Source organism: Rutidosis leptorrhynchoides, chromosome 6, assembly GCF_046630445.1.
Source record: "Rutidosis leptorrhynchoides isolate AG116_Rl617_1_P2 chromosome 6, CSIRO_AGI_Rlap_v1, whole genome shotgun sequence".
NCBI classification, from domain to species: domain Eukaryota; kingdom Viridiplantae; phylum Streptophyta; class Magnoliopsida; order Asterales; family Asteraceae; genus Rutidosis; species Rutidosis leptorrhynchoides.
This window is the reverse complement of record NC_092338.1, coordinates 36,395,496-36,414,044: the sequence shown is the minus strand read 5'-3', so window position 1 is coordinate 36,414,044 and position 18,549 is coordinate 36,395,496. Positions and strand designations below refer to the sequence as shown.

Sequence of the window (18,549 nt, the reverse complement as noted above, 5' to 3'; positions counted from 1 at the left end):
AGCAAAAAAAAATTTCGTTCTTTTCGAATTTTTTTCAGGCATCAAGATCACACGAAAATATGAACATTTAAAAAAGACACTTCATGATGAATGTTATTATTTGGGCGGGAAAACAATCGACAAAAATAACATTCAAGATAATACTGATCGTGAAGAATGTTAATCTTCGAAGGATTTTTTTCATGTTTTGTGAAGTACTTTTTGTCAAAATTTCTAAACCCTCAAAATACGATAATTGTTATATATTATTTCTTCGAGCGTTTTTCAACCAAAATAAAAAAAATTATCACAAATTGTCTTTTTTAAATGTTCATATTTTCATCCAATCTATAATATTCATAAACAAAGTTTTTTCAAAAAACAAAAAAGAAAAATTGTTTCCTCCCGCTTTCCCTCAATTGATTACTTCCTTGTTGATCCTACCAAGATATATATATATATATATATATATATATATATATATATATATATATATATATATATATATGGGCAGGATCAATGAGAAAGTAACCAATCGGGGGGAAGCAAAAATAATTTTTTTTTCATTTTTTTGGAATTTTTTTTTCAGGCATCAAGATCACACGAAAATACACATTTAGAAAAAACACTTCGTGATGAATGTTATTATTTAGGCGGGAAAACGATCGATAAAAATAACATTCAAGATAATATTGGTCGTGAAAAATATTAACGCTTTTTTTCATGTTTTGTGAAACAAAATTTAGCCTGGTTTAGAGTTTAGGGTTTAGGGTTTGGTGTTTTGAGTTTAGTCCCTAAACCCAAAACCTCAAACCCTAAACCCTAAACTCTAAACCTTTCGTGTTAAAAACTCAATCTAAATTCTAAATCTAAACCCTAAATCTAAACCCTAAACCCTAAATTTCTAAACTCTAATATCTAAACCCTATAAACCCTAATAGCTAAACCCTAATATCTAAAACCTCAACATACGCTCCAAAAACACGATAATTGTTATATATTACTTCTTCGATCGTTTTTCCCGCCAAAAATAAAAACATTTATCACAAACTGTCTTTATTAAATGTTCATATTTTCATCCAATCTATAATGTTCGTGAACAAATTTTTTTCAAATAACGAAAAGAAAAAAAAGTTTTTGCTTCCCCCGATTGGTTACTTCCCTCTTGATCCTACCACTATATATATATATATATATATATATATATATATATATATATATATATATATATATATATATATATATATATATATATATATATATATATATATATATATATATAGCCAAAAGTTCAAACGAGAAACCATTAAAATGGCGAGAATTGCGAGAACCTCTTAATTTATAAAAATTTTCACATGTAACTAGATTGAATCACAGATAAACCTTGATGAAGAGTATGAATGAACATAAAATAGTTGAAAAGCACTTATATTTTACCTATATAATTAAATATATAGCTTCTCGTTCACATGTGCATATTTGTTTTCGAACATGTGAACAGTTTCATATAATTAACAATTTAACATGTAATTTGAGCTAATGAACATATGTTTGTTAATGATATGTGCATTAATTAACATTTGCATGTAATTTGTTGCATTTAAACGCATAAAAACTATTAAATTAACTAGTTCTCGCAGTTCTCACCTTTTTAATGGTTCTTGTTTGAACCTGCCTATATATATATATATATATATATATATATATATATATATATATATATATACATATACATATATATATAGATATATATATATATATATATACATATATATATATATACACATATATATAGTGGTAGGATCAAGAGGGAAGTAACCAATCGGGGGAAGCAAAAACTTTTTTTTTTCGTTTTTTTGAAAAAACTTTGTTCACGAACATTATAGATGGGATGAAAATATGAACATTTAGTAGAGACACTTTGTGATAAATGTTTTTATTTTGGCGGGAACACGCTCGAAGAAGTAATATATAACAATTATCGTGTTTTTCGAGCGTATGTTGAGGTTTTAGCTATTGGGGTTTAGATATTAGGGTTTATAGGGTTTAGAAATTTAGGGTTTAGGGTTTAGATTTAGGATTTAGATTGAGTTTTTAACACGAACGGTTTAGAGTTTAGGGTTTAGGGTTTAGGGTTTAGGGTTTGGTGTTTTGGGTTTATGGAATAAACCCAAAACACCAAACCCTAAACCCTAAACCTTAAACCCTAAACTCTAAATCGGGCTAAATTTTACTTCACAAAACATGAAAAAAAGACGTTCATATTCTTCACGAACAATATTATCTTGAATGTTATTTTTGTCGATCGTTTTTCCGCCTAAATAATGACATTCATCACGAAGTGTCTCTTCTAAATGTTCATATTTTCGTGTGACCTTGATGCCGGAAAAAAAAAATTCCAAAAAAAACGAATTTTTTTTTCTCCCCCCGATTGGTTACTTCCCCATTGATCTGCCTATATATATATATATATATATATATATATATATATATATATATATATATATATATATATATATATAGTAGTTGGATAACAACGCATAATCTGAGTTGTGGTAGTTAACTATACTCTTATTTTATTATTTAGTGTCAACTTGTAACACATATAGAAACAAAAGCATGACAAAATGAATTCAATTAGAACATCCTTATTGGCTACGAAGATAATCAATGAAAATGTGGTCAATTCTGGGTTACTATTTGACATGGTCATTTATACCCTCGATCATTACGGGCTATATATACTCATACCCATATTACATAATTCATTTGAAAGCATCAATTCATATATATACGTACTTATATACTCGATTAGTTCATTGATATAATTAAACAATCTGACAGCAAAATAAACACATTTATAGAACTACGTGCATGGATAACATATTTCGTAATCTTGCCAACTTGGTGTTAGGAAAGAATCATGAGAGAAAAACGACGAAAGTTAAAGGGAAAGTGGTGTTGATGAAGAAGAACGTGCTCGATTTTAATGACTTGGGTGCATCGGTTTTGGATCGAGCTCATGAGTTACTTGGCAAACATATCTCTATTCAATTCATTAGTGCAACTCATGCTGATCCCAAATCCTCAGGTTCGTTTGATTTTATATCTATTAGTACGTGTTCCAAAATTCGACCTATATATATTAGTAACGGTTGATTAAGTTGTTGTTGACTAATCAAAACTATATACGAGACACTTTATGCTTAATATTCTCCATATAAAATAGACAAGGTTTAATAAAAATGACTATCGTACTTGTTTGTCAATGGTGAACGATGGTTCATGTACAATAGATCGTTCAGATCTTCACAGTTGTAACCACTGATCATTTGATCTATCTATATCGATATCTATATTATTTTAGAAAGGAAAAAAAAAACTTTCTTATATGAAAAGATATTTATAAAAGGCCTTGAATCAATAGTAAAAAGAGAGTGACTAGCTATTTTAACAAAGATATATATTGTGATGAGTTAATTTTATTATCCACTTCATTTGGTGAATTTTACTTTGTAAATTGTTTGTAGGAGTAGCATTCCTTGTCGAATAAATGGTCTAGCTATATATCGAATCTGCAATACTATATCGAATCTGCAATACTTAACACAACTGAAATAAGGAATACCTTCATCTTATCATCTTGAACAACACTTTAACAATATATTAAATGATTCGGAATTATTATTTTTTTTTTCTGTTTAATTGAAGAAATCATGAAATGAGATGTTTTTATTACACGAAAATGTATGAACTAAAATTATTCACATATTTACAAAGGTCAATAATATTTGCACTAACTCTTTTAATAGATTCACCCATCATGTACATATTCTAATACATACAAGTAATTTATTGCATGATATGAGTGGATTTTCCAAAATAGTTGGTGAATATATCATTAATTTACAAAGTTTCCTTTTGATATTTTGTACTACGTAATTAGATAATAACAAGTAGTGGTAGGTAATTAGACAGCGCAGAGTTTTTTTTTTTTTTTTTTATCATTTATTTAAATTTAAATTAGTGTTTGATATTTGGGTAGAAGATGAAGATGGAGATGAAGACGTCAAAAAGAGAATGAAATACGGAAAATTAACAAAAATACCCTCATGTGCTTGGCATGTGAGGCCACTTAACGAAAAAAGTTAACGTCCAGTTAATGATTGGACTATCTGCGAACGAATTGCAAAGTAATGGACTATTAAGGTAAAAAATAATTGAACTATTCACAATTTTTTTGATAAATCATAAGGACTATTTATGTAATTTTGTATAAAGTGTATATACAAGTCATTTCAACTGGAAATATAAAAAAAAAAAAAAAAATGAATGATGAGTTCATACATGTGCTATATACCAACTACGACTATTATACTTTCATGACTTTTGCTATAAATTAAGTTGTAATTATTCTATTACTGTATGCAACCTGGTCACTCTTAAATTATATTTTATTTATAAAAAATATTTTATACGTGACACTTTTTAAAACCAGCTACTAGTTACTCACACTTGCAAATTTTTAAAGATTTCAATTATAATTCTAGCCTCTCTTTTTAACAAACTTATATTATGTTGTAATATATTTAAGGTGTCGACTTTATACTTTATCTGGAAGTTATAATGAAGAGAGAATATATTTTATTAGTGAAGAATAAAATTAATAAAATTTTCTTAAAACTGTTTGCAAAATGAGACTGAGGAAGTAACATATAAAGTTTATTTATTTAATTCATCAAAACTGTGCCCAACTGCTTACACACACACATGTATGGGAGTTTGTAGAAAACTAAATCAGGAACATAACTCTAAAAATTACTTGTGTGAGTGTCTAATATAAATTTGAGTTTGTAATGTGAGTCTATTGTTTGAGTCTAAGTCTATCGTGTTAATCTCTAATAATTTCATGAGGTGTCTTCCTAAATTAATTCTATATATACACATGTTATATTGATTGTTGTAACTCGTTAATTAGTTGTAATCGTTAACCTAAACAATATGACAAAAGATTTTGGCTAGTTTATACACAATTCGTCGTATCCATTTTTCCACTAATACCCAAATATATATATTATGGAGTTTTCTATTTGTAGTTCTAAGGGCTATATTTAAAGATTAACTTACGTAAAATATAGTGGTACATTAGAGAAGTTATTTAGAGGAGTTGAGTGGTTATTGTGAAGGTATAAGCAATGTATACATGTCTAAGGGGTCTAAGGGAGTGTTTGGATTTGCGTTTTAAAAATTGATTATGTGTTTTAGATAATCATAATCAAATAATCAAATGTAGGAAAACGGGTTATATATTAATAGTGTTTGGATTTGATTATGCTGTTTGAAAACGTAAGTGTTTGGTAAATCAGATCATTTGATGAATTAACAAACAAATAGAAAGAAAAATATGCAGAAAAGGAAATAATTAGAAAATATGAAAATCACGTTTTGCTGCAGTAATGGGTGACTTGCTTTTTCATTTTCACATTTTGAGCCTCTCAAATCGCAAATAATTGATTTTAAAGTTGAATTTGCCAAACACTATTATTTAATTATTTGCGATTTGAAAACGTAATAATCAAATAATCAGCTCCTAATCGCTAAGCCAAACACCCCTAAATATGCTAAGGATATTTAGATTTTTCCATAAATTATATATGAAAGACCTATCAATTATTTCTAATTTCCAAATTTTTCTAATTAACAATTATATCTCTACAAAAAAAGTTTGATAACACTTTCAATATAGTATTTTTCATTTTCTCTCTGTTTTTTCATCACATAAAAGGCTTTAAATCGAGGAACAAAATAAAGTCAAAAAGTTAGAAAAAAAAATGTAAAGACAGAATTGCCCGTAGTTATTTATAAAGAATACTAGTAATATTCAAAAGTCTCATTTTTTTATAAAAAAATATTTATAGCATTGAACTTTTAGTTACAGCCATTTGATCTAGTTACACAATTTAAGAATGCAAATGAATGGATTTAATGTTTTGTAGAAAACAAGTTAAGAGGAAAGCTTGGAAAACCAGCAGTTTTAGAGGACTGGAACAGCACAATTTCCCCTCTTGAAGCAGGCGAAACAGCTTATGAAGTAACTTTCGATTGGGACGAAGAGACTGGATTACCAGGAGCATTTCTAGTTCAAAATAATCATCATAGTGAATTTTATCTAATGACACTAAATCTTGAAAATGTTCCTGGCCATGGTCAACTTCATTTTGTTTGTTACTCATGGGTTTACCCCACTAAAAGATACACCAAAGATCGCATATTCTTCTATAATAAGGTACCTTAAAACATTAAACTTGATTAAAACATCATTTGAGAAATTAAAGTTTTATCCTTTTAATTTTATTGTGTCATGAAACTATGGTGCAGGCGTATCTTCCTAGTGAGACGCCCGAACTATTACGTCTTTACAGGGAAGAAGAAATGGTAATATTGAGAGGAAATGGGACAAATGAGAAGCTTGAGGAATGGGACAGGGTTTATGACTATGCGTTGTATAATGATTTGGGTGACCCGGACGATGAGGATAAAGTTCGCCCTGTTATTGGTGGGTCGTCTGAATACCCATACCCTCGTAGGTGCAGAACAAGCAGATCACCAACCAAAAAAGGTTAGTTAAACTGAAACACGTTCACGTGACATCACATTACAGTTACTCCCTCTGTCCCAAAAAAATTTTTGCCAAAAAACACACAGTTCAAGAAGAATATAATTAAGATACAAGTTAAAGATATGCATGTAAGAAGTGGTTTTTTTTTTTTTTTTTTTTTTTTTTTTTTTTTTTTTTTTTTTTTTTTTTGTAGATCCACAAACTGAGAGCAGACTTCCGCTTGTATTGAGTTTGACAAGTTATGTACCAAGAGATGAGCGATTCGGACACTTGAGACTGTCTGATTTTTTAGGTCAAGGACTAGAGGCCATCCTTAAATTCCTTCTACCAGAGTTTGAGGCTCTAGTTGATGACACCCTGAACGAATTTGACTCGATCGAAGATATCTTAAACCTTTACCAAGGAGGAATTAAGCTTCCCGAAGGGCCGTTATTTGAAGAACTTCAACAAAATGTACCTACACAACTGTTAAAGGAACTTCTTCGATCAGATGGCGAGGGACTTTTCAAGTACTCGACACCACAAGTCATCAAAGGTACCATTTTTATAAGTCACATAGTTCTTACAAGGAAAAAAGTTTATTCTTTTGATGTTTATATTGAAAGTCCATTTATGTTCCAACAAGATAACATATTCGCTTGGAGTACCGAAGAAGAATTTGCCAGAGAAATGATAGCTGGAGTCAATCCAGTTTCGATTCAATTGCTGAAAGTAAGTTTAATTTTTTTATTTTTTTTATCATGACTGTTTTTTTTTTTTCCTGATTGACATTTTCAATGCTTTGATATTTCAGGAGTTCCCACCGAAAAGCAAGCTGGATGTCAAACTCTACGGTAACCAAAACAGTTCGATAAGATCACAAGATATTAAAGTACATCTAGATGGTTTAGAAGTAGATGAGGTAATTTACTTGTAATTCAACTGCATTTTTTTTAACTGTTTTACATGTAAGTACTGATCAAGAAAGCATCATCTGTTGTACAGGTACTGAAAGCGAATAGGCTATTCATACTGGATCATCATGACTCGTTGATGCCATACGTAGAGCGAATAAATGCAACTTCAAGCAAGATTTATGCCACAAGAACTTTGCTCTTTTTGCAAAAAGATGGAACGTTGAAACCAATAGCTATTGAGTTAAGCTTACCTAATGCAGATAATGAGAAACTTGGTGCAGTTAGTAAAGTATGCACGCCTGCTAAAGATGGAGTCGAAGCTGCAATGTGGACTCTGGCTAAAGCATACGTAGCTGTTAATGATTCTGGAGTTCATCAACTTATCAGTCACTGGTACAGTTTAATCACTCATATAGTAAGTATAACGGCTGTCCTGTAAATTTTTTGACATAAATATGGAATTCGATTTTACATTTTGTAGGTTGAATACACATGCTGTAATTGAGCCAATTATAATAGCAACGAATAGGCAGCTAAGTATTATGCATCCGATAAACAAGCTTTTGCACCCTCATTTTCGTGATACAATGAACATCAACGCCATTGCTAGAAATATCTTGATCAATAGTGAAGGTATTCTCGAAAGATCCTTCTTTACAGGGAAATATTCCATTGAAATGTCTTCGAAGATATACAAAAATTGGGTGTTCACAAACCATGCTCTTCCTACAGACCTTGTATTGAGGTAACCTATTCATTTAATATATTGTGATCAACTTTTAAATATTAACTAAATTCACCATCTTTCAAGAACGATAAACGCAAAACATATTAAGTTGGATTAAATCCCTAGGATCAGCACCAAAGGGGGTGTAGAAAACGGGTAAAAAGATAAGGTTTTCATTGTTCAGATGTAAGAGGTCAAACTGGGTTGACCGTTTATGACCCTTTCCCAGCCACCCAAAGATATTCTCCCAATGCGGAGACATCTTTTGAAGATATAAGGACCCTAACCACAACTAACGAAAACACAATAAAGAAATAAACCCATACTTACTATATTCTTACTACTATGACTAATAACTAAAAATTTGTCTCTGCCGTATAGGGGAATGGCAGTTGAGGACTCAAATGCTCCACATGGCTTACGTTTAACGATTGAAGATTACCCATACGCTGTAGATGGACTCGAGATTTGGTCAGCTATCAAAACATGGGTTGACGATTATTGTCGTTTTTATTATAAGAACGATGACATGGTGCAAAACGACGTAGAACTCCAAGCATGGTGGAAAGAGTTGCGAGAAGAGGGACACGGTGACCTGAAAAACGAACCATGGTGGCCTAAAATGAATACCATTCAAGATGTAATCGAAAACTGCACCATAATCATATGGATATCATCAGCTCTTCATGCAGCTGTAAACTTTGGGCAATACCCTTACGGAGGTTATCCACCAAATCGTCCAACTTCAAGTCGCAGGCCTATGCCGGAACCAAACACTCCTGAATACGACGAACTTATAAAGGATCCGAAAAAAGTTTTTTTGAAAACTGTTACTCCTCAACTGCAGTCACTTTTAAGTGTTTCTTTAATAGAGATTTTGTCAAGGCATACATCAGATGAGATCTATCTTGGACAAAGAGAGTGTCCTGAGTGGACGATGGACGCGGAACCTTTGAATGCGTTCCGAAAATTTGGTGATAAATTGAAAGAAATTGAGAAAACTATTGTGAGGTTGAACAGTGATGAGAAGTTGAAGAATAGAAATGGACTTGTTAAGGTACCATACACTTTACTTTATCCAAGTAGCGAAGAGGGTGTTACTGGACGCGGTATACCTAACAGCGTGTCGATATGAAACCAATTATGTAATGTTGTTATGTAAATAACTTTGTGTGTCTTGTATAAAGTGGTTTAGTTTGATGTTTTATTTGCATGTAATATATTGAACTTCATATTTTAGATGTTTACATTGTAAGATAAATGTACTGTAAGTTTGAATGTTTGTATTAAGATGGTTTTTCAATCTAATAGAATCTTTGGAATAAGATAAGTACACAACTTTTTTCATTATTCATGTAAGCTGGTGTTTGTTTTGCAATCATAGATAGCTAATGACTAGCAGGTTAGGTATGGGTTCTGTTGATGCATATTTTGTATGATCGTCACTGGGCGAATAACGTCTATTCTTACATTGTACACCTAGTTTATATACACGCGTGAAACTGATCAGTTATAGGAGCATATGTAATTGTTGGGCTATTCATGTCGATAGGCCCATTAGGGCAACCTAAGTCTAGGTCGTCTATATATATCAGTTTATGTGTGTCTTTAGGGTTAAGAGATTAGGAGTCTAAACCCTATTTGGGAGAGCCGCATTCGGCGATCCTGTGCATAGGGGTGATCATGCTCGATCTCCCCTGGCCACCGATGTTTCTCCGTTTAAATCAATTGTAAGTTTAACGTTCATATTAATAATATTGATTTATGTTTGATTCATCGTGTTTATCTCTTCCGTCTTTGATTTTGCTCGTTCATGGTTGTTTTTGATCCTTAACCGGACCAACAAATTGGTATCGGAGCTGGTACAACCGAGCTCGTGATTGAATCGATGTAAAAGACGTTAATATTTGCTGCAAATTCGTTTTAGATTTCAACAGTTGACTTTTGTTGACTTTTATGAGTTTTTGAGATCTGAATCGAATTAAGGAAAAGTGTTTAAGTAGAAAGGTTAGAAATCGTCTCGTGAATGTTTATGCAAAATCTCAAGTTCGGATTCAAAGTATAGATCAAGTTATCAAGTTTTTTTTTTCAAAAAAAATTGAATCTGAGATTGATTTGATTCGAGATTTTGGTTATGTTTTGGGTAAATCTGAGAATGGGTTTATGTTTATCGAGTTCTAATGGTGCTTCCTGCTAAATTTCGTGAATTATGGTGGTGTTTTGATATGTTTTCAATGCTTGCCGCCGTCCACCACCACACAACCACCGCCGCTGCTGCCGGTTTCTGAAAACCAAGAAGAACACTAAGAACAGTACGATTGGGCATTCGAATTCACGAGTGGGCGAGTTAAAACGTACGGGTAACATGTATTTTTTTTCCCGAATTTTAATGTTGCAAATGGGTGTCATGCCATGTCTTAAAGGGAAGAAGAAGAAATAGATTTAAAAAAACTGGTACGCAAGAAAAGAATAAAAGGAAGAAGAATGCAAAAAGGAGAATGTGGTGGATCCCACTGATGGAATTAAAAGGATAAAATTTGATTGCATTTTCTTTCGGATTACAGCACATTCATTTGATTGATTTCCTAAATTGAAGGCGGGTCCCACATATTATATTTTAATATATGCCAATTTTTCTTGTATTTTACCATAACCAAATATTTAACAGCGGTTAACCCTCACCGTTAATTATTTATTATTTTCACACGATACCTTTCTAACGTATTATTGCTGAAGAAATTATGTACAAATTTAATGGACAACCTCCTTGTCCGTTAGACTTATTTAGTAGGTGAGTACGAAAACACTTGTTTTGAGAAGTATTAATGGGGTAGTCGGGAGCATACGACTCTTTATGGGCCAACAACGTTTATTATTTCGCACTTCTCGATATTCCGCTTTAGAAGGAATATGTTTGTTCCAGTTTCGCCTAGTAGAGCGAACTGAGGTTGATGTTTCGCGATCATGAGATACAAATTTGATTTTCTTTGGTAGTTTGATGGCAATAAAGACTTATTTGAGTTATTAATTGTGGAACGGACTCCTTTACATATTTTGCCTTTACAAGAAGCAAGTCAGGATGAACGTTAGTGCTACGATGTTTAATAGGATACAGCTAACATTGAGGGGGGAAATTCTGCGGTTTATGATTCTGAGAGAGTTGGTTTGTTTGAAGATTTTATTAGAGATGTCGATAGGGATCTCAGTTCAGTCTTAGGGGGAATCTTGCTGCATTTGTACTATGAGTAACACGTACGAGTTAAAAGAAACTACCGGATGACAATTAGCATTTCGACCTCAATGAGCGGAAACATTGATATTCGAAGTTAGGGTTTTCATGTATTCTGGAAAACTTTTGATGGAGCTTGTGATTCACAAGTTTATGGTACTACAGCAGAGATTGACTGAAGATTGCAAGAGGTGTTTACAATCATTCACCAGCAACGTCCAAGGGGGAAATTGTTGATGCATATTTTGTATGACCGTCACTGGGCGAATAACGTCTATTCTTACATTGTACACCTAGTTTATATACACGCGTGAAACTGATCAGTTATAGGAGCATATGTAATTGTTGGGCTATTCATGTCGATAGGCCCATTAGGGCAACCTAAGTCTAGGTCGTCTATATATATCAGTTTATGTGTGTCTTTAGGGTTAAGAGATTAAGTGTAACATCCTCAAGTGGGCCTAGATGTAAGATTACTAGAATGCCCTTAAGTTAGTGTAGTGTTATTATATGCTTTTATTTTTATTTAATGTTTGGTATTATTTAATGATGAAGTTAGGACCAGTTTGTGACAAGGATCACAGAACAGGTTTGTTTATTTAATTTGGACTTCGTTTGGGTTGCCAAATGATGTACGAAAGATATCAGATAACTGATAAATACCCGTGTGCCACACAGTGTGGGATTTTAACCCACTTTTGATGCCTTATGCAGTGCATTTCTTGCACTTTCCAGACCCTTCCCAAATATTACCCGTACCTAAATTCTTCCCCTTTGAAACCCTAATTGCTAAAACTAGTTCTTGAGCTCAACTTGTTCTTGGAATCGTGTTCTTTGTTGTCTACTGATTCTAACAAGGTAAGAAACATGTGTTTTTGTGTTCAATTCGTGGTTAAATTCATAGTTTTGTGTAAGTTTTGTAAAAAGCTTGATTTTGTGTCAAAACCCATGAATTTGATGTTGTTATAGTCCAAACTTTGTGGGTTTATAGTCTATAACATGTAGTGATTGAGTTGTGGTAAGTTTTGGTGTCGGAAATGAGCTCTAGATCGAGTTTTGGCGATTTTAGCTTGAAGCCCGTAACTTGTGTTCAGCTTCTGAAGAAGATGAACACAGTCGGCCGACTGTCGGCCGACAGTCGACCGACTGAGGGTTGAACCGACCGATTAACGAAGACAACCGACCGACTGAGAATTACATTCGGCCGATTGATGTAATACCAAGTGAGTCGACCGACTGAGAAGGTCAGTCGACCGATTGTGTAGACAGTCGACCGACTGTCAGTGTCAGTCGACCGACTGAGTGTCCAGGGCAGAATATTTTACCAAAGTGTTGAGTTTTAGCCGTTATGCTGCCCGTTTGTATTTTGGTGATTTTGATGTAAATTTCAAAGGAGAAAAATTTTAGCGGACAGATTTTCTGACAAAATTTCTATATTTGTGTTATTTGGAGTTAATGAATAGAAACTAACTTGTGTATATGTGTTTCTCAGGAGAAAAGGAAAAAGAGAAGGTTCAGTGACTAGAAAGCTGAACACCTTCTCATTTGCTGGTAATCGGTGAGTGGGACTAACTGGAGTATATAGTATATAGAAGCATGTTATATTATGACTGCCATGCTTGTTAGATATACTTATTGTTGTGGATAGTTGGTACATTGTGATGACTGCATGTTGGTTGATGATTGTCTGCTGGAGCCCAGTGCGTCCCTATTGTGTGGTGGCCTCGGTAGGAGAGATCAACCTGCGGGTTGGGTTCCTCATGTGGTGGCCTAGACAGCCGTGGTGTAAATATATGTGAATGACGCTTCCGTCGCGTGTGGATTATGTATATACATACGGTGGTGGAGGAACTTCTGGTAAGCCCCAGTCCGATCAGCTGGTGGTTAATGGTTTGGCCGAGCCGCCAGAGTCTCTGTAGACGGCACTTGGGTGATGTTTGTGTGTTAGACTAAGTGACATGATTAGTATAACACTTATGTATTCTATGGCCTGTAGTTAGTCGTACTCACTTAGCTTCGTGCTAATTCCCCTCCATCTCCTCCCTGCAGGTTGTTAGCTTTTGTAGATAGCGCTTTTGGGAGAAGACGGGCATGATGATGTTATGTTTGACAGGAGTCAACTCTGATGTTGTCTTGCTTTATGAAAACAATAATCTTTTTGTAAATATGTCTTCTCTGTATAAACAAGTATTTTGTAATGACACGTGACACAGGTTGTATTAACAATAGTTAATGTGGATATCGTATTAAATTAATATTATGCTTCCGCCACGTATAAAAAAAAAAAATCAGCGGTGTCACATTAAGAGTCTAAACCCTATTTGGGAGAGCCGCATTCGGCGATCCTGTGCATAGGGGAGATCATGCTCGATCTCCCTTGGCCACCGATGTTTCTCCGTTTAAATCAATTGTAAGTTTAATGTTCATATTAATAATATTGATTTATGTTTGATTCATCGTGTTTATCTCTTCCGTCTTTGATTTTGCTCGTTCATGGTTGTTTTTGATCCTTAACCGGACCAACAAGTTCAATTATAACATGGTGAAATTTCGGATATAACCAACCCATTATGTTTGTAATAGTTCTCAATCATATCATAATCATAATAGTATTAAATACATTCCTTCAAACACATGCCCATAAACAGAACATACACAAACACTTGCAAACCCATAAGTCGCAGATTAACATGGAAAGATATAAAATGACATATTAAGATGGTGTTTATTATTCATACACCAAAATTACGAGAGGTGATTGCATATCACCATTTTTAACCATACGCCACTAAATGTGCATTAGAGTGTTATACAGTACATTGAAGCATATTGGGTGATGTATGACTAAAAAGTGGTGTTGTACGGATCACCCCAAAATTACATAATGCAATCTTGTGCAACATCACGTGGTAAAATTATAGTATTGACCTTTTACATTAATAAAAAAATTCAATATAGTTGTTTGATAAATGTTCTTGATATAATTTAAAAATGATACTACATAAAATTTATGTATTTAATGGTTTAAAGGGTCTTTCAACTCTGAATGGTTCAACACAGAATGTTGAACCATTCAGCATCATATGTATTGAACCATTCAGCATCATATGTTATTGAAGAATAGAAAGACGCGTCGAATACTAAATGGTTCATAATGCAATGTTGAACTATTTAGTTAAGAGGTAACAACACACCCTTTTAGTGTTTTTCACACAAAATTATATTAAATTGGTTAATTTAAAAGAAGAAATCTATAACTTATGATAATACGTATCAATTTGCCACGTGGCTGCCTATAACCTATTCTCTACCCTCTATCCCACAAATTCATTACAGCCTAACATCTGTCCACATCTAATTGGCAAAATTTTTATTCAATAAAAAAAGGGGGGATACATCGTCCCTTCCTTCTTCCCCATTCATTCATTCCTTCTTTCCATACTCTCCAACCCTAAAAATCAATTAGGGTTTTCAATCTAATACCTATCTCAATACGTCCGAAATCCAAAATCAATTGACTAACGGGTTGAAGATCTGTTCAATATGTTTCGAACTACGCAGTTGAGCCTAGGTATTTCAAACTCTATTTTTCTAATTCGAATGATGCAACATTTGCAATTGAAATTTCTTAATTATATTGACTGATTTCATTAATTTTTCAATTCATATCCTGCTTTGTAAATCGAGATTGATTAATTATATTTTATATTTGGATGTTCGATTGTAACCTTCAAATTTATCCTTTTCTGCTTATTTTTTTTTTCTCAGGTGTTCTTTTGGAGCTGTTATGATTGGAATAACAAGTGACTTAAGATTTCTACAGTGTCATGATTCTAGGTCTGCGTGGCCAGTTTCCACATTTGTTGAATGATGATGTACTGCACTATTTCATGTGTTAAGCATGATAGAAAGGTCAAAGGTCAGTTGGAATACTTCTTGAATGGGTGCCATTTTTTGGTCTGAAGTATTTTAAAGCTCAAAAATTAGGCATCTCGTGACATCCTCTACATATTTACTTTGGAAACCTTGAATGGATGATGATTTTAATCAAGTTCATGGATTATGTATTTATGTGATGATTTGACCCATTATGATAACGAATGGACACACTTCATGGATTGTGTATACTGCTTTCTTTTGGTTAAAATAAGTAATCACTAATCTAATGAAGTGATACACTTGAATCACCTTTTTAACATATCACCACTCAAAGTAACAAGACAATTTGGTGAGCAGATACTGCATGCCTCCCTGTTGACCACACCCAAGCTCATTAGAGTAGCTGGACCAAAAATGGCGTTTGACCCAAACTAAGATGGGCTTTTATTAGTATTGTAACTCATGCATAGGAAGCATCCGTCGAAAATTGATAATGAACCTAAAATACAGTCCGAGTTGGTTTCCACATTAGGGATGACATAGAACTCATGTGTCTAATTGAGTTTTTTTTCCTTTTTTTTCATTTATTTTGATTTGTTACTTATATTCATTAACTAGATTGCATTTTCTCAATTTTTTGTAGATTTAAGGAGGTTAGTTTTCAGTTACACTCAACAATAACGCCTTCTTGAATAGAAGATGTAAGTAAGTTGAACTACAATCATGCATTGGCTTTTACCCATTTATAGATTAAATAGTAAATGTGGTTATAAATTGTCTTCTAAGTTATAATGAGTTAAAGTGTTTTTTTATCTCTATCTATCTTGCTGCTGTTCTGTAAATACTAAATTATTTTTTTATCTATCCTGCTGCTGTTTTGCTGATTTTATGCATTCAATGATTCCAAATTTTATCACATTTTTCTAATAATTAATAAACGTTTTCTTTCAAAATTTTATCGTGATCCGCTATAATTTCTGTCTTGATGCATATACAAGGAAAATAGGAAATCATTTAAAAGATAAGAAAAGTCACACTTATTAATATAAATCTATCACGCACTTGATTATTTGGGTCATCTAAAGTCATCTGTCACCCACTTTATTTTATGCATACCGACAATTTTGATCAAACATGCTTATGTGATCACGCTCAATGATTACCACTCTTTTTTGTAAAGCACATGTCGAGTTATTGAGTAGTTTTTAATGATCAAATCCTGTTTTTGCAGACTGAGAAAGTTGGTGGTGGGCCTCAGGAGCGGATTTTTGTTAGAAAAGTTATTGATTTGCATGACAAGTTCATGTCTTATGTTACTGATTGCTTCTCGAATCACACACTATTTCACAAGGTTACCTTAGTATTTTGTTTTCTTTTCTTTTTTTCTTTTTTTTTTGGTTTTTTGTTTTTTGTTCTACTAAATCTAGAAGTTACATTATTTTCAATTATTTTCAGGCTCTGAAAGAAGCCTTTGAGGTTTTCTGCAATAAATTTGTTGCTGGTAGCACCAGTGCAGAGCAGCTGGCTACTTATTGTGACAATATTCTTAAAAAGGCGGTAGTGAGAAGTTGAGTGATGAAGCTATTGAAGAGACCTTGGATAAGGTATAGTTTGGTAGTGCTGTTATATGAATTTGTTAATGATCATTTCATTTATGGAAGTGTTTCAAATTGGTGACCTTTTCTTTTACACAGGTGGTTAAGCTTCTTGCGTACATAGGTGATAAAGATCTTGTCACAGCGTTTTACAGGTGTAAATTAGATCTTTTTTTACTGTTCTTTAAATCATTTTTTTGGAACTGTAATTTTAAGAAATGCGTCTTTAAATTATATATGTGTAGGGAAAAAATTTCTTGGCGTTTACTTTTTGATAAGAGTGCAAACGACGATCATGAGAGGGTTATTCTTTCAAAGTTGAAGCAACAATGCGGTGGGCAGTTTACTTCAAAGATGGAGGGCATGGTAAGTTGACTGTGTTTGTGTCATTTGTATAAGTGAAGATTTTGACCTGAGTGAGCCAATTATGGGTGCGCTTTTTCTTAATAAATGGGTAAAATGAAAGTAGTCAAGCTAAAAGGGCGCAAAGTCTATTTTTACTAACCTTCCAAGTCATTTAGTCACGTGACTTGGTTTTTTGTCACTTGTCGAGTAGTAGTATGATAATTTATAGGCTTAGGTTTATGTTAATTACTCCAATGAATACATTCTGTCCACAGTTTCTTAAAGACAATTCAACTCATCTCTCCTAAAATATGAAGTGTTTTTACCTGAACTCACTTTCATTCTGGCCCAACCTTCTTAAATTGGTCATCTTGCTACTTTTGGCCACATGGTTAACGTTTTGCTATGTGTTGACTTTGGTGTTGTGCTTATAGGTAACGGATTTGGCGTTGGCAAAGGAAAATCAGAGTCGGTTTAATGACTGCCTTTCTAATAACTCTTGTGCCAGCTCCAGGATTGATTTGACATTCACTGTTTTGACTATGGGATTCTGGCCCACTTATAAATCCTATGATCTTTGCCTACCTCAAGAAATGGTATATTATGTCCTTGAACTGTATTATAAACATACTGTTTGATATAATATAATATTTTTATATTTATATTTATACAACTTTGTTTTAAAAAATTTCAGATCAAATTTGTTGAAGTTTTCATGGAATTCTATCAGACAATAACCAAGCACCGAATGCTTACTTGGATCTACTCTCTAGGGACGTGCAATGTTAATGATAAATTTGATCAGAAATCCATCGAGTTGATTTTGGGAACCTATCAGGTAATTATTTAGTAGAAGGGTGTGTAAAAACCAAATTTGGACTGACATCTAAAGATATGAACATGAACCGGGAACCACCACATGTTATATGGTCTGAGTTCTAAGAGTTCTGTAGTAACTCTTCAAATCATTCATCCATGTTCATACTATAGTGCTGATATGTACCACATTATCATTTTTGTAGTGCTGATGTGTACCACATTATCATGTTCCTATGTACCTTTAATTGTCAATAGAAAAACGTTTTCATGAATAACATTGACATTTTTTTATCACTAATGATGTTCATGAAATATGCGTTACTAAATATATTGTAAGTTGTTGATAACAATTTAAATCAACCGTGCAACGCACGGGCTATTAAGGCTAGTATTTATATAAAAAAGATGTAAGGTGCATTGTAAGTGTTAGATTATGTATTAGGTAATATGTTATATGTGTG

General features: G+C 33.0%; 1 protein-coding gene and 1 pseudogene across 1 annotated transcript; both read left to right on the top strand.

Moving 5' to 3' along the window:
* Nucleotides 1–2,837: 2,837 nt before the first annotated feature.
* Nucleotides 2,838–9,458, top strand: LOC139851331 (probable linoleate 9S-lipoxygenase 5). Its single transcript, XM_071840347.1, has 9 exons — nt 2,838–3,070; nt 5,976–6,265; nt 6,358–6,598; nt 6,792–7,133; nt 7,224–7,309; nt 7,392–7,499; nt 7,583–7,887; nt 7,976–8,239; nt 8,603–9,458. Exons 1-9 carry the CDS (start codon nt 2,854–2,856, stop codon nt 9,354–9,356), a joined length of 2,607 nt encoding a protein of 868 aa, XP_071696448.1. The 5' UTR covers nt 2,838–2,853; the 3' UTR covers nt 9,357–9,458.
* Nucleotides 9,459–14,594: 5,136 nt separating this feature from the next.
* On the top strand, nt 14,595–18,297 carry LOC139853552 (cullin-1-like; annotated as a pseudogene).
* Nucleotides 18,298–18,549: the final 252 nt, after the last annotated feature.